This window comes from Chanodichthys erythropterus, chromosome 21 (genome assembly GCF_024489055.1).
Source record: "Chanodichthys erythropterus isolate Z2021 chromosome 21, ASM2448905v1, whole genome shotgun sequence".
Classification (NCBI taxonomy): Eukaryota; Metazoa; Chordata; class Actinopteri; order Cypriniformes; family Xenocyprididae; genus Chanodichthys; species Chanodichthys erythropterus.
Window position 1 is genome coordinate 20,471,551 of NC_090241.1, and position 20,606 is coordinate 20,492,156.

Here is a 20,606-nt window from a genome sequence, read left to right on the forward strand (position 1 = left end):
AATATGACTGAATGTCTAGGCAACATACCATGCAAAGGTAAAAGGTATCTCACAGAGCTCAGTTTCAAGCCACACATTTCTGCCTTTTAGCACAAATCCACCCAACGTGGAGATTATCTTTGTTGGCATTTGGAGTCATGGGAGACATTTACACACCCTGTCCGGACGTCAGAGCACGCTGTGTGTAAACACAGATGTTCATACACTCATTCAGTCATGTGTTTGACAATTAGAGTGTATATAAACATGCATTACAGACTGACACAACGACATATTCATAACTGAAGAAACAGTGCACTCATACACACGGACAAACAGGACAGTTTTAAAACAGAGACATGCAACAAATAGCAGAACTGATTTTAAGTAAGCAAGTAAGTACTAGTATCTTTAGAAAGCTTGAAATGTCTACTTTTACATAAACTAATTCAAATAAACAAGAAATACTCTCTGTTTATGTAATCCACATGAAAGTTGCATTTCTCTTTTTAGGCTCGTTCACTATACTGCAGAGATGGCGATGCAGCATCGTCTACTTCATCTTCATGCAGCCGACACTGACTCAGAACACAGTAGTTTAGTAATAAATAAATAAAATGTCTCCTTGCTGTTTTTTTCTGACACATTCATAATCCTTACTTTTGCGGCAAGCTTTATGTGTGCACTTAAGTGCGGAATAGGCTATAACGCCTTTATATATTAAACGCTCATTATGGTTTAGTATTCTCCACAGTATATTTAAAGGTACCATGAAGCTCGCGCTTGCTTTAACCAGCATAAACACAGTTTACACAGCTAATATAACCCTCAAAATGGATCTTTACAAAGTGTTCGTCATGCATACTGCATGCATGCGTCGAATTATGTGAGTATTGTATTTATTTGGATATCTACATTTGAATCTGAATGAGTTTGAGGTTTTGCTCTGTGGCTAAAGCTAACATTACACACTGTTGGAGAGATTTATACAGAATGAAGTTGTGTTTAGGAATTATACAGACTGCAAGTGTTTAAAGATGAAAATAGCGACGACTCTTGTCTCCGTGAATACAGTAAGAAACGATGGTAACTTTAACCACATTTAACAGTACATTAGCAACATGCTAACAAAACATTTAGAAAGACAATTTACAAATATCACTAAAATATCATGATATCATGGATCATGTCAGTTATTATCGCTCCATCTGCCATTTTTGTCCTTGCTTGCTTATCTAGTCTGATGATTCAGCTGTGCACATCCAGACGTTAATACTGGCTGCCCTTGTGTAATGCCTCGAACATGGGCTCATTGGGCTGGCATATGCAAATATTGGGGCGTACATATTAATGATCCCGACTGTTACGTAACAGTCGGTGTTATGTTGAGATTCGCCTGTTTTTCGGAGGTCTTTTAAACAAATGAGATTTATATAAGAAGTAGAAAACAATGGAGTTTTAGACTCACTGTATGTCTTTTCCATGTACTGAACTCTTGTTATTTAACTATGCCAATATAAATTCAATTTTTAATTCTAGGGCACATTTAAGTAATTCAATTAATATAAACATGTGATTAGTTAACTAATGGCTTAAATTAATGACTAATAGTCATTCAATAGTCAAAAGTCAAAAAAAAAAGAAAGAAAGAAAGAAAGAAAGAATAAAATACAATGAAATATAATAATATAAAATAAATTAAAAAAATTCTAAACAAAACTGTCTCTAAACTTCTCACGAGCGGGTGCTTAAAACCAATTTTTCTTCCCAATTAGGGCAAAATGTCATCTGGGAAACTTATTTTTCTTTGGAATTGAGCTAAAGCTGTGTGGTGATGTTTACCCAGACAATGTAAAGCAAGAACAGGTCTCAGGTGTGAAATTACAGTGGAGCTGAATGTATCATTTGATATCACAAGCACATAGAGCATGTATAACGCTTGATCCAATGGATGCACACAATAGAATGATGGAAAATGTACAACAGCTGTGAACAATTTGACTCTTATATAAACACAGAGCTCAGTTTACTTACAAACACACTCACAAACTGCTTGAGCAACAACAATTCATCAAAATGAACTCAAGAAGAAGCCTAGAAAAAAAGTGGGGAGAAAGAGAAAAAGTACAGAAAGTGATACTACAGATGAAGATCTGTATCAAAAGAAAAGATACGCAACAAGAGATGACACTTGATCGCTGTGTGACAAGGGTCCTAAAGAAAGGGACAGAAATTCATGACGTAGACAGGCTGAGAGATGAGCAAGTAATGACCCATATTTAGCACATAAGTACATACCTGCAGTTATAATAAGCCAGCAAAAAAAAAAAAAAAAAAGAGAGAGTAAGAGATAGTGTGTGAAAGCATGTGAACCAGACAGAGTCTGAAACGTAACAGAGACAGTAAAAGAGGGCGTTAGTTCTAACCTTAAGGTGGAGGTGTGCAGCCTCTTCACCACCTCCTCACTGAAGTCAAAATGAACCCTGCCTCTGTGGCAGGGCGACCTGCGGAGCATGGCCCTGAGACACACCGCTGTACTGTTGAGCGTGGCTCTAGTAGCGTCTCCCCTGCATGACTCCCCTAACACTTAGTGCCCTCCCACAGAGCTTAACTTCACCGCACAGCCACTTCCTTTTGAAGTCCAGCTGCGCTACCACTCAACTTAGCTCTCTGCAAGAGAACACGGTCACACATGAAACCTGGGGCGGAGCTCTAAACAAGGAGTTGGAATGTTTGAACAAATGAGAAGTTTCATTCCTAAATGTCAGCTGTAGACACTAACAAAATACATGCAGCCTGATTTAATGGAGAACATTCTATATTCAAGAAGGGTCATTAACATGTTTTATCTCTTTCAATGCTTCAAACAATGATCGGAATACATTTGAAGAAGTGTTGGTTTGGATCTCTTTGCAACTTCTGAATTGAAAGTTCAATGATGAACTGCTGTAAGGCTTATGATCTGTAATGATTGTTCAAAGCAAATTACATTCAAAAATATGCGTGCGCACTGACTACACGCAAATGGTACGTCATTCCATAATTAAATTGCTAATGATTACTGCAAGGTTCTAATGCATAAACTACTTTAAAAAAACATACAATGACAAGTAAAATATATAAAAATATATATGTATATCAACCATAGCAGTTATATTGCGGACAATGCATTACAAGTAATGGAAGTTATGTAATTAGATTACTTTTTTCAAGTAACTACTAAAGTAATGCATTACTTTTTAAATTAATTAACGCAAGTTAATTTGTTTTCCCATTTATTGACTGACACCTCTCCTGTCCCCATGTTAAGAGAAATTGGGAGAAAGGTGTATTCAGTATTCCTCACAATAAATAAAAACAGTGAAATGCAAACTCAGAATATTACGCAAACCTGCAATAATAAAATATGATAACGCATATACTTTATGTATTTAATATCACTTTATTTACCGTACAGGCATGAATTTGTATTTCCTTCTGCCTGAGGCTTATTCATTTCACTTCTTATGTGAAAGGGTCTTTACATTTGACAAAAAAAATAGATCTTTTAAGATTTTTTGTTATTAAAAAACAAATAAATAAGCCCAGCCTAGGTAACACAAAAGTAACGTGACATTACTTTCCATAAAAAGTAACTAAGTAATGCAATTAGTTATTTTTTTTAGGGAGTAATGCAATATTGTATCGCAATACTTTTAAAAGTAATATAATATAATATAATATAATATAATATAATATAATATAATATAATATAATATAATATAATATAATATAATATAATATAATATAATCTTATATCAGTCAAAATATAAAATAATTATCAGCTTATTGCATCTGACAGAATTTTAATATTATTGCCTCTTTTTATTATGTATGTTTTGTCTATATTATTAATGGGTTAAAAAAAAATGAAAATAACTATGCATCCCTATATAATATGTTCTGTCCATACTATGTGCCTGTTTGCAAAATAGTTAGATGCAAAAAAAGTAAAGTTAATAGTTTGTGGTAGTGTTTTCTGTGCAATAAGTTTCTTGTGTTGTAATCACATTTACTATGAGCATACAAACATCACACCATAAACTCTGCAAAATATGCAGCCTTTAGTGTGTGTGTTCTGTGAATTTTGCCAAGAGTTCAATCTGTGACGCTTAGATCCTCTATTGGTCAAATGTTTTTGTCCTATCTCTCTATTGGTCAAATGTTTTTGTCCTATCTGAATTCACAGGTCAGAGGTTATCAGATTTGTACTTTGGTATGCAGTGGAAGACAAAACTACGTGAGCTTAAATTTCTGGTCTTGCATTTCGTTCACATGCACATGAAGGCAAGTGAATAGAGTACCAAGAGCACATTAAGTTCCATAACACATAGTAAAATAGTAACATCAATGAGAAGAAAATGTGTTCTGTGTTATAGGATTACAAAGCATTCCAAACATTCCTCCTTACGAGTCTTTCCACTTTACAAGTCATTGTTGTTAGATGGTAATGACGTGGCGGCGGGTGGATTAAAGAGACTTCGCTGAGTTCACGTGTGATCTTTAGTCATTATAAAAAAAATCCCTTAGAGGTCTGTCGTCATAAATGCTTACTTGCCCATGATAGGAAATTAAGCTGTGAAAAGCCACAAGAAGTTAAACACAGAAACTAGTCATAAGTGTGAAGGCTGAGTTGACAACAGAGCAGACAATGGCAGTGCAGGGGAAGATCTGTCTGCCGTACAGCTGATGATAATAGGAAAGGAAAGAATGAGTCGAACAGGCTGGTGTGAATGCAGAGGATGACTCAGTGTGAAATAATGTCACAACGCTGCCTGTCAGAACGAAACAGTTAAACAATATTCATCAAAATGTTGTCAAATTTAAACATACAAGAACCTAATAGGTTCAAAATGAGATGTCTTTGACTTCATTCACTAAACTAGCCTCAGAAGACATGATGATTAGGCCTATACCTATGATTAAATAAGAATGAAAAAGGCTTAATTTAAATCATACAAAGGGACATGGCTGTTAAAGGCTAATGGGTTTGTAGTGTGCAGAAACCTATAGAATATGGTGGTTAAATGCCAAAAACATTAAAGATAACAGTACACTTAACTGGCCACTAGATGGCAGCATTTTACAAATAAAGAAAATCCCACTTTACATATTTCTCAGACATTAACCGTAAGCTTGTGCACTTGTTTTATTGTACTGAGAAATAAGTTCATTAATTGAATTAATAACAATTGATTGTTACTAAAAAACAACATACTCTATTTAATCCATTAGAAATGCAGCAGAATGTAGAAAAAAAGGTGCTGATCTTAGGACACACATCTCTGGCAGTGCGAACAGCAGTAGGTCACAACATTATAATGCTACAAACAGGTTGAGGAGAATCGAAACAGTTCAGAATCACTAAGCAGACTTCACCTACTTGGTTACTTTGAGTTGTTACTTACATCTAACCTTCATACTTGACACCCTGATACCGGAGTAGCGTTGACGCGCAAGAAACTAAAAGAGGACCGTAGCAACAGCAGCTCTCAGTTCTAATGTCATGGGTATTTCTCTGACGGTGTCTGGGCTTGACTGGAGGTTGACTTTGAAGTGCTTAAGTAACCTGATTATAAATTATTCTTGATTATAATTTTCACCTCAAGTATTTGACAAGAATTACTGAAGAGAGAATTCAGAAAACATGAATTACGGTGTCAAAAATATTAGGATTACATTTTTTCTAAGGAAATGTTTTTTTCCACCATTTTGTTTTTTTTACTCTTTTTCTATTCAGTATATCATACACAGTAACTCAGTACTGTCACAATTTGAAAAATGTATTTATTGTCTTTAAAGGATTAGTCCACTTTCAAATAAAATCGTCCTGATAATTTACTCACCCCCATGTCATCCAAGATGTTCTTTAGTTGAAAAGAAATTAAGGTTTTTGATGAAAACATTCCAGGATTATTCTCCATATAATGGACTTCAATTGGCCCCTGTTGAAGGTCAAAATTACAGTTTCAGTGCAGCTTCAAATGTCTTTAATGATACCAGACAAGGAATAAGGGACTTATCTAGCGAAACGATCGGCCATTTTCTAAAAAATATAAAAAATTATATACGTTTTAACCATAGAGGCTCGTCTTGAATTAGCCAGAGATTGTATATTATAGGGAGATGAGAGGGTCTGTATGTCTTACCTTTGGAGAAAGCATAACGGCTAACTTAATCACTTAATCTACATATAGTTCCCAACGAAAGTATTGTTTAGTGTCATTCTGAAGATTAGCGAACAGGCTGTCGATTAATTAAATGATTAGCTATTTCCCCACAAAAGCCATTTAATCAGCATAGTGAAGCCTCTCATCCATTGACATCCATTCAAAAAATGGCCTCTGGTCTCCTTCCCTGTGTACCGCCAGAGGCAGAGCGTTAGCATTAGCCATTATGCTTTTTTGGCTAAAGGTTGCAGGCTTGCCTTCCAGTGGCTTTGAACTAGCTCTCTTCTTCTTCTTCTTCAGAATTCCGGCAGTGTAGATGCTTCTACACTTGTATTACTGCCCTCCTCAGGTCAAAGTTTGAACTAATTGTTATATACTTGCACTAGCATATTGTACATGACAACTGAGTTCAAACTTTGCCCTGCAGAGGGCAGTAATACACTTAGCAGCGTCTACACTGCTGGAATTCTAATAGAGAAGAAGAAGAAAAGAGCTAGTACAAGACAAGTGCCTATGGTTAAAACTTATATAATTTTTATTTTTTTTTAGAAAATGACCAATCGCTTCGCTAGATAAGACCCTTATTTCTCATCTGGTATCATTAAAGCCCTTTGAAGCAGCACTGAAACTGTAATTTTGACCTTCAACTGTTTGGGGCCAATTGAAGTCCACTCTAAAGAGAAAAATCTTGGAATGTTTTCATCACAAACCTTAATTTCTTTTCGACTGAAGAAAGAAGGACATGGAAATCTTGGATGACATGGGGGTGAGTAAATTATAAGGACATTTTTATTTGAAAGTGGACTAATCCTTTAAAAACCTATGGCACATCATATCAAAGAAGGTACGTTGTGTGAATTCTGATAAACTGAGTTTGTGAGTCTCAGTCTGATGTCTGCATGAGGTATCAAATAATTCATTACTGATGCATAAAAGACTGAATAAATGTATGACCTAAATTAATATTCTAATCTCTCCTCTTACAAAGCAGTGAGAAGGCAAAACTGATTGGGAATCATTCTGACCAATATAAAACAATATTTGTTTGCTTTTTGGATTATTTTGCCCAACATATTTTCAAGGACTAAATGCCTGTTCACACCAAGAACAATAAAAAAAAACAAAAAAAACTATAAAGAGAACGATAAAGATATAGTTCTAAAAATCATTATAAATATATAAGAATAGCAGTGTTCACACCACAGCTATAACTATAATGAAACAGAGGAACGATATTGTTAAGATCACTTTCAGAATTTTTTTCCTAGCTGTTGAATGATAAAACACTGACAGCCAATCAGAATCCATTGTAATTTAAGGGCTCGCGCATTTAAAAAGGCAGACGACACTGCGTCCAGAAAAATCCACCAAGTCAAACCCCCTTTTCCAGGATACTTTAAAGAAAATGGATATATGGAAAATAACTGGTCATACCCTCGGAATAAATGGTGAGAAGGATGAGATCATTATGCCAGGCTAGCAAACAGTGTAACAAAGTTACCTCAGGTATCCAGCACTAGATTCGACAACATTTCCTTGCTTCCTTTGAAGTTGCAGAGAAAAAGACTGTGTGTTGTTTTTATTCCAATAAATATTGACTTTGTCAGCTAAATTCACGTATTGTTCTTGGTCTGAACAGGCCTTTAGCCTTTAGATCTTATGCACCAGAGAAACAAGCACTGAGCCATCTTTAGAATTTTGTGTTTGAACTTCAATTTTAGCGGTAGCTCTTTATATTTCAATGGCATCGCTATCGAAGAGGAATTAGCTGGTAAAGTGAATTTACTTATTGTAAAATTAACGCAAGTTATCATGAGCATTGTAGTGTTTTAAACGGATGTCATAAATTTCAGTAAATCGGGAACATGAAATTTGAAAATGAGCGGTTCATTCATAAATCCTTAAGATCTTAACTTCATGCTGTGGAAATACAAACGGGAAGACAGAATGCAATGAGAGCGTCGCTGAAAAGGGGCGGGGCTACATAAGGTCTATAGTTAAGAAGAATTAATTAAATACTGATTTAAAAATGAATTCATTATAGTTTTCATATTAAATTTACAAACAGCTCAGGAACATTTCTGCTATCTAAAATGTGAATACCATGAATATCCGAAAAAAAAAAAAAAAAAAAAACTGAACTGAACTGAATATGAAAGCCATACAGTTATTCTATAAAAATGCCAGGATTACACTAAAATAAAAATTATGAACAAAATCTCTGGGAGCACTTATCAGTAAAATACATAAGATGACAGAAATCTAAATATTTTTCTTTAGTGTCAATCGTTCTCTCTAAATATAACTAGTATTAGCTCACAGAGGAGCGTTACACAAATATTTTACCATCCCCTCTGAAAAAACCAGCACATCATTGTCTCATACTGTCTTAATGTGTTCAAAATCACTGAATCATTGCATAACATCAACACCTGTCACTCTAGGATATACTTCACTGATTCATGTGACACACTCACTCTCTAGCTTATAATCAAAGAGCACAGACCTCTGTTTACCTGCTCTGTCTAATTCAATCTAACACGTCCAATAGGAGCTTCATGCATCTCTTTGATTCCTTGATGTTGTCTGACAGGTGTGAGACAGAGGACAGCCAAGGAGAGAGAGAGAGAGAGAAGGAACACTAAAAGGGATAGTTCACCCATAAATGAAAATTAACTCACCTTCATGTCATTCCAAACCTGTATGACTTTTTTTCTTTGAGAAGATTATATTATGTAGCAGTTTTAGTTCCCATTGGGAATCAACCAAAAATACAGTGGAAGTCACTGGGAACTGAAACTGTTTGGTTACCAACATTCTTCAAAATATTACTTTTTTTTTTTTTTTTTTTTTTTTACAGGTTTAGAACAACATGAGGGTGAATAATTCATGACAGAATTTTCCACTTTTATATCCATAAATGAAAACACATTGTTTATCTAAGCCATTTGATAAGTGCATGAAGAACACACTGAAATGACTTAAATTTTACTGCAGAAGATTAGAATATAGAGCACAGCAAAATGATGGCCAATATATAAATCATGACAGAATTTTCATTTTTGGGTAAACTACTGCTTTACAGTGAGCAAAGGAAAGCCAGTCCAAAAGGCTATTAGAAAGAGGAAAAGGTGAGAAAAAGAAAATAACTGGTGGAAATTAGAATGAGAGGGCAAGGGGAAAATGAAAGGACAGGGATGATCTCACCAGAAGTAAAGAAGATGGTGAGGTTAATGTTAGAAGGCAAAAGGGCCTGACTCCCACTGTGAAGCCAGTTATCTGACAACCCAGTGGACCCAATCTACACGCTTTCACTGCTCACTCTATACAAGCTTATCTGACTGGCAAAAACACAGGATAGCACTTATGTTTCAGCCACTCGTATAACAGCCTGCTGATCATAAAAATAATACATAACCGCTTCTCATCAGGTGTCTACATCTTAATGCATAATGTATTCCATAATAGAGCAAATAGACTGTATTAAAGCACTGGGATCAGTTCCATCTGTAATGCAGATCAAATCTTACTTAAGTTAGAGGTGAGATGTGGAAATGGAGATACAGGGATGTGGAGCTGTGAATTACATTTCAGGTCGATTTCAAAATGGCTGAACTGGGAATGAGTATGTTTCAAACGTCAATGCACAGGCAATGAGTTCAAATTCTCAGTGTGAGTCAAATATTTTTTCCCTATGGGCTGAGGAGGCAAAAGAGGCAGTGCCTCCTTCAAAAATTAGATGAGAAAATGATTCATATTACAAAAATAAAAAAGCACAAATATTACAAAATCTGACATTAAAAAGTGTATAAATCACTCGTTTTTCTAAAGCAACACTGTGCAACAGCGACACCAGCAGGTAAAGTTACAGCAGGACGCCGCATCTCTCTTGCCTCCCTTAAGCCCACTGGGTTTGACCAGACCCCCTAAAATATGTGGTAAGTTTGATAGGGGGTAATTGAGAATGAATGGGGGAAAGACATGTGAGAGGAGGCAATCCATTGTATATGATTAATATATATATATCAGTGCTTCCCACAGGTTTGAAATACTGTATACTTGTGGTGGTAGCCGAGCGAAAAATCCTCCTATTACCCACGGCAAAAATGGTCTACTACATGTGACAAACAAATAATGTGTGATTTTTAACAGTATTTTTATTTATTGAAATTAATTTTAATTTAATAGCATATTACATTTAATTACATACTAATATTATGCATTGTAAATAATGCAAAATTACAGCACTTAAATGGTTCACCTTTTCCTATGTTCTCCTTGCTGTCATATATTGTCTCTCTCAGTGAATGGGACACAGATTTTACTAGTAAAATTTATATAATGAATAATATATGTGTCAAATAAAGTTCTTAGTCTTTTCTTCCTGTGGGGGAGACTACAATAATTTACTATGAATTAAATGGAAATCAAATACAATTTATTGTGTAACCAAAATAACCAAAAAACTTAGCGTGTGAATTTTAATTATAAACAAGCCCGAAATACACCAGGACTCTTATTTTGAAATATCTGTACTATTGCAGGCTGATCCTTCAGATTCTTACAACTGTATAAAACATTTTATATAAAGGCCATGAAGTAGACTTTTTAATAATTCATCAATTTGAGTTCATTAGCAATCGCTTGGCATAAATCTGCGCTTTTCATTGATTGAGAATCACTTTGAAGCAGACTGAAGCACTGTTGTGCGAGCATGTAGAACGCACAACAGCGCCCCCTTGTGACTTTTCAAAATGCGGCGCCCGTGGGAATGTCAGCGGGAGTAAACAGTTCTGACGCACACATAACGAGCAGGTACGAAATGATTAGTTAATCGATCGCGAATGGTTTCATTATCTTGCGTGGATATAAAAGTATACGAGGATAAAAATAATTAAAGCAAAACTGTGTCTCCAAATATACTTGGGCTACCGTTATTATACGTAGGCGGCCCGCCCAAGTAAAGTCTATTTGTGGGAAGCACTGTATATATATATATATTATATATATATATATATATATATATATATATATATATTATATGTATTAGGGCTGTCAATAGATTAAAATGTTTAATCGCATTAATTGCACCCTTATCATGAAAATAAGCATACACCATTTATCTTGTTTAACACATTCGTTTTGTCATCATTTGCTATATCCAACAAAGTAACCATCAAATTGAAGGTTGACTCACAGAAAAGGTGAGGTCTTCGGTGAGGTTTTAGGTGTCTTTCCAAAAAAGGGCACTTGGAGACTCCGAAGGTCCAAATATATAAATTATAACTGTAATAATTCATAAATGTATGCACACCAAAGCACCCATGAAAAAAAACCTTACAGAATTCACAGAGTACAGTATGTGTATAGTGCAACAGCAAAGAGCTTGTTTACAGTTTGGACATGTCAAGTTGCGATACCAAACAGAACCACATGGAAATGCCAAAAAAAAACAAAAACAAAAAACCTAAACCAACTGCCTTGACCTGACTGCATACTGCATGCCTACTACAGTACACGGATTCATTCAGAAATATAGCTGCAAGCAGCAATTACGGGGCCAAGCACAAAAATGGCACAAGAAGCAAGCCAACATGGCTGGGAGCATCAGACCAGCAGTAGTGAGCAATTAGAAAAAAAGTTATTAGCATTTTTGTCAATTTTGTTATATCTTTTGACCACAAGCTGGCGCTGGTCCGAAACTTCTCAGGCTCCTTCAGTGCATTGTCCTGATGACCCATACCAAATTTATGAATTTTGGTCAAACCCATCAGAAGTTATAAGCAAAAATGGCATTTTTAATATCTCCACTCCAGTAGGTGGCGCTGCGCCGAAACAGAGTATGCTGCCTCAGGTCATGCTTGTGAAGACACATACCAAGTTTGGTCTGAATATGTCAAAGCACTGAAGAGATACAGCTTCAAGAGTCGTTTTTGCATCATGCCTCAAATTCTTTGCTCTGGTATACGAAAACGGTTTGACATATCGACTTGAAATCCATAACTTTTTGTCGGCATGGTCTGACGATGACACGGTTCAATTTTGGTGAAAATCGGAGCAACGGTCTAGGAGGAATTCGAAAAAGTAGGTTTTTAAAGAAAAACAATATGGCGGACAGGAAGTTTAGCTGACTATGGCAAATTTGATATCTTTGTTCTCAGCATGACCCAAGGAATCTACTGAGACCAGTTTCATTACAATTGGTGAATACAGTCAAAAGTTATTAGCATTTTTGTAAATTTTGTTATAACTTTTGACCACAAGGCGGCGCTGTGCCGAAACTTCTCAGGCTCCTTCAGGGCATTGTGCTGATGACCCATACCAAGTTTTGTAAAGATACGTTAATACGTTCGTAAAATACAGCATTTTAGCACAAAATTCAAAATGGCCGACGGCCAAAATGGCCGAATTGGGAAAATTGGATATAATTCGACTCGGCATGATTCCCCGAATCCAACGAGACCAAATTTATGATTTTTGGACAAACCCATCAGAAGTTATAAGCAAAAATACCCATTTTTCATATCTCCGCACCAGTAGGTGGCGCTGCGCCGAAACACTGCATGGTACCTCAGGTCATGCTTGTGATGACATGTACCAAGTTTGGTCTGAATACAATAAAGCGTTGCGGAGATACAGCCTTACTTCTATTTTCGCAAGCGCTATGTACAATTCGTTCGTGTGTTTTTCGAAAACAGTTTGGGCAATCGACTTGAATTCCATAACTTTTTGTCAGCATGGTCTGAAGATGATCTGATTCAATTTTCATGAAAATCGGAGTAACGGCCTAGGAGGAGTTCGAAAAAGTAAGTTTTTCAGAAAATTCAAAATGGCGGAAAAATTTTCATGACGGAAAATGACGTCATATGGTGCGTTCGATTCGTCTTGAGGCAAGGAATAAGAGGAAGAATTGTGTTTCTAGCCCTTATGGTTCAAAAGTTATTAACATAAATATAAGTGCAAATTTGGACAGCTGGTGGCGCTAGAGGGATTGAGTTAGAGACTCCAAATTTGCTATGGACAAAGGTCAGACTGTCCTCTGACTGTGTGCCAAATTTCACAACTTTCCCGCAAGCGGTTCTATGGGCTGCCATAGACTTCAAGAGCGGAAGAAGAAGAAGAAGAAGAAGAATAAGCGTACGGAACGCCAACAATAACAATAGGTGCCTAAGCACCTTCGGTGCTTGGCCCCTAATTACTAAACACAGCAACATACACTTGACAAACATTATCCTGTATGTGTGTGGAAACATGAATGTACTGAAATGCATCTGTGCATAAATGCAATGTGCGATCAGTGCGTCGAGATCGCACACACCCAGGTTTGTTTGCGCATCAATAACGGACTCACGCGCTCTTATTGTCCGACTCCTGTACGTCACCACAATCGTCTTTACCTTGACTGCAATCCTCATCCAACAAAACATTATTAGCAAAACGCAAAAATGTAGTTTAAATTATATTATTTAAAATATATTTTATTCAAATATAAAACATGCTAAAATCATGACATGCCTTGACATTGACATGCTAAACCTTGACATGCTAAAATCATGGCCCTAAGCTGCCCACCGTTAATTATAAAAAGGTACTTTTAGATGGTATTTTACTTCTTACTTTTACTATGGCGTACTGTAAATACTTTGGCATATGTAAATCTGGGTTTAAAACATGCTGATTTCTAAACTCAAAAATCATGTAGGTTAGTTCAATCCACAAGATCATCATGATTTCTGGATGTATGTTGATATAACAATAACATAGAGATTTTTCTGTAACAGACATGTGAATTACAACGTTAGAGGAGTCAGATCTGTTGTTGGACATGATATGCGCAGCGCAGAGTATTCCATGACCCTGTCGCAAAGCATGCTGTAAGCTGATCTGCTGTACGGGCATGACAGCTGCCTTTTGTGTGCCCATGTGTAGCCTTCACAAATGAGTTCTGAAACAAAAAGTTTGAGGGGAGCGTGTTCATCTAATCCTGTCAATCACAATGCAAGCATATATAAGCGGCAGTCTATTGGACTCCTATAACAAAAACTCTGCCTTTATTTACACAGTTTTTTTTTTTTGTTTTTTTTTGTAAAACTGCTCTGCAGTCATCTGTGTTAAGACAAGTGCTCGACAAATAAATTGTTAAACTGAGCTGAATTGACATAATTAACATCCACTCATTTATGATTCCAGTTATATCATTAGCTCACTATAAGCCATTTTATTTTACATGGAGAGGGTCACCTCATGGCCATTTTGAGATCACATGACAAGCTAAAAACTACACACATTACCTGGGTAACACCTATATTGTTGGACACTTACACAACTGAATAATGACAGACTGTGAATAGCACATTTCTATAATGGCATCGAACACCTTTTGTTTTTGCAAAGTGCAACATCACACCACTAGGTGTCAGTATAACATCCAAGGATGACTCCTGTATCAAAAGCAAAACAAAAAGGAAATTTCCGAGTGCACTTTCAAGCATTTTTCTCAAGGAATGATTGTGGAAACACCACCTATTTAGTTCTGTGTAGGCCAGAGAAGAGAAAAAATATATATACTGCATTATTATACTGAATATATTTGAATAGCTTGAATAAGCAATAAATCAACCACCACGGCTCTTGGGCCTTGCTATCAACGAGAGAGAGTGATGAGAGTATGTCAAGCTGAGAGACAGTGAATGGGAGAGAGTGGCAAAAGGTCAGACGTTTTCAAGAGCAAAACAGTTGATTTTCTAAGAAATTTACTCTCTTTTCTAAGACATTTTAAGTCACATTGGAGAAAAATCTTTTCACAGCAGCACTCTCCCACCAGGTCAAGAACTCTATGGATAAATAAAATTAAACCCATCCACCAGGATTTCAGTTTGAAGGCACTTATAAGTTATAGGGTGAAATGCAGCCTTTCAAAATCCTTAGTCTCCAATACAATTTAAACATAAAAGCTGTCAATCAGTGGATAACCTTAAAACTGTAACAGCACAATTTTTTAACATTACCTCCTCAAAACACTGTACAACTGTGTTCGCAACAATCTTCTAGAACATGAATTAGTTCAATTTCCCATTACAAGAATTTACGCAAGCTAAATCAATTAATCCAAACTAACATGTCTGTTCTGTGGTTACAACAACCTTCCACCCACATTCGTGCTTACCAGACCCAAGAGTGGCGACGGTACGCGAAGCTACCCAGACTCAGACAGGACTTTAGAAAGTTCTTGTTCTCTGGCAGGTTAAAATCCGTCATATTTAAATTCCCAACAGATTTACGAGTTGTCCCGTGGAAGCTCTTTGAACTCTAAACTCATCCTTCCACCAGTTAAAAACGCTGGAGGGACTCAGGTCTGCGGAGAGAGGGTTACTGTATCTGTTAGTGGGAGTCTCTGGTTGCATTGTCAGTCAGTCACGCTTCTACCTCCTCGGGGGGTCGAGTATCATAGGTCTGCTCACACCTAGCAGAAACTGTGTCTCTTGTGTGTACCGCAGCTCTGTACTTTCAGAAACAGGAAGACGGTGGCCGCTGCTCAGCCGTAAACAAGAAGATCCGGGGTGTGGGGGCAATCTCACACAATCAGTAAGTCTGTTTCTAATCGCACAGAGTGACAGAAGACATATACCTATATTTCTAGCAGTTTAAATGTTACTCTGATGGATTTCATCAACAAGTAGACTGTACACGTGGTAACGGTCTAGAAAATGGAAATCAGACGCCCAGCTGATCTCTGTGGTGATGACAGTCTCAGAGGATTTATGCTTTATCCAAAATCCATTATAGTTGTATCTTTCTGTCCTAAAGGAGAGAGATTAGCAGATGATCCCTTTATTTGTTATCTCTCTGGTCCTGGCTATTTTGGTTCTATATTTAGGACTGTTTTCGCAGCTGCTTTATTGTAGCTTTATTTAGATTCTGAACATCTATTTTTTATTATTATTCAAACTAACACAAAGCTACAGTTAAGTAAACTACACTACAGATTAAAGGTTTTAGGTCACAAAGATTTTTATAAAATTCATTAATACTCTTATTCAGCACGGACGCTTCAAAGGGGTCATTACATGTTTTTTTTACTTATAATGTTATTCACTTATAATGTTAATAAAGTTTTTTGCTAAAAACCCATGTATATATGCAGCTGCTGTCAAAATCAATACAGTTGGTTGCTTCATCTTCATCCATTGTTTCCGAAGCTGGGATCCTTCCGATGTCTTTACAGAGACCCAAATGAGCCGTCACAACACGTCTCAAGTGCATGAATAGTGGTTGGCGCAGGCCGCCCTTTATAAAACGGCACCAAACGCCAATTCAAACGCGCAAAACAACCATTGACATGTCACCGTCTGAACAAGCCCGACAGAACTTCATTACCATAGAAAAGCACCTCTTCAGTGGATGGCATCACAAGCTGCTATTGTAAACATGCCGCATCACTGCCTAGTTGAAGCAAAAAGATGTACAAGAAGCTGATCTTGTTACACGCAAAATCACCTTCTATAAGTGTAGATTCAGATTCTACACTGATTCAGTGTAGATAGCATCAGTGATCAGTTCTATTTGCTTTCGATGGGACACTATGGATCCAGTGTAGGTGAATGTCAGCCGTTAAGAGACTGAACGCCAGTAAGCGGGGCCTATGGTGTGATGATGTAAAACTATTCGTTGATGTCTTGCTCTGGAGGCAGTCATTTGCAAATGTATGATTGTGTGACGCCACAATATCAAAACAAGCAGTTTTTGGAACTTGATTAAATGCTTTCTTTAAAAATGAGGATGGCGTTTTAAGCAATGAAATGTGCAGGATGTTTTAATGGTACAAAGAACTTTTAGATGTCGAAAGATAAAGGCAAATTTAATTTCAACATGACACCTTTAAATTAATACTGATAATAAAGACATTTAAAATGTTACAAAAGAATACTGAAAAAATGTATCATGCTTTCCACAAAACTATAAGCAGCAGTTTTCAACTGTTTTCAAAATGGATAGTAATAAAAATATTTCAAATCAGCATATTAGAATGAGGATCATGTGACACTAAAGACTGGAATAATGGCTACTAAAAATTCAGCTTTACAATTAAATTAATAAATTACATTTTAAAATATATTAAAATAGAAAACTTAAAAAAAGTTATTTTAATTGTAATAATATTTCACAAAAGTCAGTTATTTTTGTGTTTTGAGTGAATTTTAATCTCAACCAATCTGTTACAAACCAGTTATTTACAACTTTTGTTATCCATGGAAACATTATTGGAAACATTCTTAACAACTGTTTAAATATATTTAATCCTTATGATTTACCCAGGTGGAAAACAATTGCCCATTACAAATATATATTCGCCTTCCAATTAGCCTTTGAATTGATCTGCAAATTATTATAATAACTGCCACAATTTCACAAGCTGTCAATCTGAAAAACAGCCATGCTACACTTGTCAATCATATCTAAAGCTAGGCTATATGTCATGGTTCCAGCTAGATTTCTCTCCCTGCTCTGATCATACAAGTTAACAGCTAGACAATGTTAGCTGCCATAAATCATTTTAAAGCACATACACCCCAGCAGCATTAGCTAGATATTTTACATGGTTACTGGGAGATATGAGACCAGAACACAGCTAACTGAGACTCATCACACAACAAAATTAGGTTATATCTACACACAACTAATTGACATAAATGATCCATAGCAAGTGTTGACGTACTTCATATTACATTTAGATATGTGTAGTGCATCAAAAAATATTTACATTAGAGATGTGGTATTGACAACTTACATGTAAAAAAAAAAAAAAAAAATATCGATATCATGTTAAAAACACACATAAGATAATATTGTAAATAATCCAGCCATTACACTCCATAACACTTCAACATAGATGGCGGTATTGCACCTTAACGCTGGTTTCCATCATTCATAAAGCGGAAGTCTGCAGGAAGTCTCAGTCAACAGTAAATTATTTTTGTTCTGTTATGGTTAAGAACTATATATATATCTTAGTGAACAGTGAATGAATAATGAACACACACACACACACAGATTATTTTTGTATTTTCTTTTCTACTTGTTAGCTGAACAAACAAAATAAAAATGTAGCCCTTGACTAGTGCTTGGTATCAGCCTTGGGATATAACCAGAGATTTATTCCGTTTTTCACTTTAATAATAATATTATTATTATTATTATTATTCAGTTGTCCGGCCTGTAAAAAAAACTAAAATTTACTTAATTTTTCTTTCGCAAGTTTTTGCATGCATATTTTTTAAGTAAATTTCAAATATGGAATTAAGTAACTATTTAACTTAGATAAGTAAAATTAACAAAGAAAATAAGTCATTTTAACTTGGACAGTAAAAGGTTGAGTAATTTCTACTTAGTTGAAGTTTCTTTTGCAATACATTTTACTCGAACAATAAAACACTGAAGCTTTTAAAGTGTATGCTTTACTTAGAAACATCTAAGTAAATAATACAATAGATATCTTCATAATAGAAGTAACACAGCACTTGAACCTCAGTACTTGGTACACAATACACAATGACAGATCGTTTTAAATGTGAATGAGGCATTTTGAGTAGAAAATGAACTCCAAATATCACAAAATGGCAAGTTACTAAACATAACCACAAAAGCACTGATAAAACAGTGTAAAAACAGCTGGAAAACAGTGAAACCTAATTAATCAACCTAATTAATTATTCAAGGCCCAGTGCATGATGGGAACACAAGTATCAGAAAAGTTGAGTTCTACAAGCTTAAATCGAGTACTAATATAGAATTTTCTTAGTTTTTTTTTTATTCTTGCCTGAACTAACTTTTTCATGTAAAAATTACATTTGTTTTTTCTGTAGTATTTACTTCACCATAAAATAATTGTTTACAGTGTAGTTGCAACAAAGTGTTCCATTTCTTGAGTTATTTTAATCTATCTTACAGGAAATCATTGAATTTTAATAGCAAAATGCAGGTGTTGGATATAAACGGGACAGAAATTGGACATAGGTTTTATTAATTGTCTGTTGTTGGAGCAGAGGATGGTAAATCTTTGGGAGGCAAGTTCATTGGATCAGGCTTCTGCAGGTGCTCTTTATTACGGCCTAGATTCTGAGAAACCACCTGAGATAATATCTGTTTCGGACACAAAAATCCATGCTGGAAATTCATCTTAGAGATAGACTTGGCTCTCAAAAGGCTGGAACATGAAACACAGCTGTTGCACATATGTACTCCAGGGATGGAAGCTGAGTACACTCGAACCTGCCAATGGCCTATCCCGTTGGCAACGTGTATGCCATATGCTGCTAGGACCAGTCCCTTTTTACTCTGCTGCACTTAGCCTTCAACCGGGCTTTAATGCAAGGACAAAGACAATTTGACATACGACATAATGGTTCCCCTGATTCCAATCAGATTTGTGTAACTGTAAACTCACTGCATTTACTCTGGATTTGGCTCTGAAGTTGTCACGGTGACTGTGCTTCAAGCGTGTCAATTTGTCTCTGAAGCATCATTAGACATTTTTAGTAAAAAACTAAAACCATACTAGCATAGAAATTTGCCCATCAGACAAGCATTTTGTTAGAGGATGATGTGCCGCTACCAAGGTAATGACATTTGATTAGGTCAGAGAACCAATTTTGGAGGAGGAATTGAACAATCGGCATATAAAATGGTAGTGTAACAAATGTCCAGTCAGCCCATTTTAACAGAAGTGCTCAAAAAAAAAGGATTTATTTCTACTGTGTGTCTGTACATCGAGTGTGTAAGCAGTGTCTTTTGTAGAAAGTCAGAGTGTCTGTGTTTTCTCTCACTCCAAGGTCCCTCTGACACTCCATCTGAGCATCATGAAGGACCTGACCTACATATCAGCAGGAATATATATATGAAGACTTCCAATGCAAAAGCCTCTAAAAGCCACCTCAAAAAATGTGATAATGATATTGAGTAAATGCTCTCTGCCACACATAGTGAACATTCATCAAATACTTTCACTTCAAACCTGCTAAATCACAGGTACAGTGGGTACGGAAACTATTCAGACCCCCTTAAATGTTTCGCTCTTTGTTATATTGCAGCCATTTGCTAAAATCATTTAAGTTCATTTTTTTTCCTCATTAATGTACACACAGCACCCCATATTGACAGAAAAACACAGAATTGTTGACATTTTTGCAGATTTATTAAAAAAGAAAAACTGAAATATCACATGGTCCTAAGTATTCAGACCCTTTGCTGTGAAACTCATATATTTAACTCAGGTGCTGTCCATTTCTTCTGATCATCCTTGAGATGGTTCTACAGAATTCTCTCAATATTCAAGTTTTGTGATTAATACTAAAATTATTAGTATTAATCCCTAATCAGTGATTTATCACATTATTCATGGTGTGTCTTTTTTGTCTCATC

The 20,606-nt window shown here is 35.9% G+C and overlaps 1 protein-coding gene across 6 annotated transcripts in view; it reads right to left on the reverse strand.

Annotated features, from left to right (window-relative positions):
- The window catches only part of pde4ba (phosphodiesterase 4B, cAMP-specific a), a 155,576-nt gene that overhangs the window by 56,925 nt on the left and 78,045 nt on the right, over positions 1 to 20,606 (reverse strand). The window contains exon 1 of one of the 6 annotated variants that reach the window (XM_067372934.1): positions 15,355 to 15,588. The exons of 3 other annotated variants lie outside the window; for them this stretch is intronic. In XM_067372934.1, coding sequence (XP_067229035.1) covers positions 15,355 to 15,446 — 92 coding nt within the window. In that variant the 5' untranslated portion in view covers positions 15,447 to 15,588. Of the gene's footprint in view, positions 1 to 2,405; positions 2,557 to 5,864; positions 5,891 to 15,354; positions 15,589 to 20,606 lie in introns of those variants that run through there. 2 more of the 6 variants (XM_067372937.1, XM_067372935.1) reach the window with 2 other exon arrangements.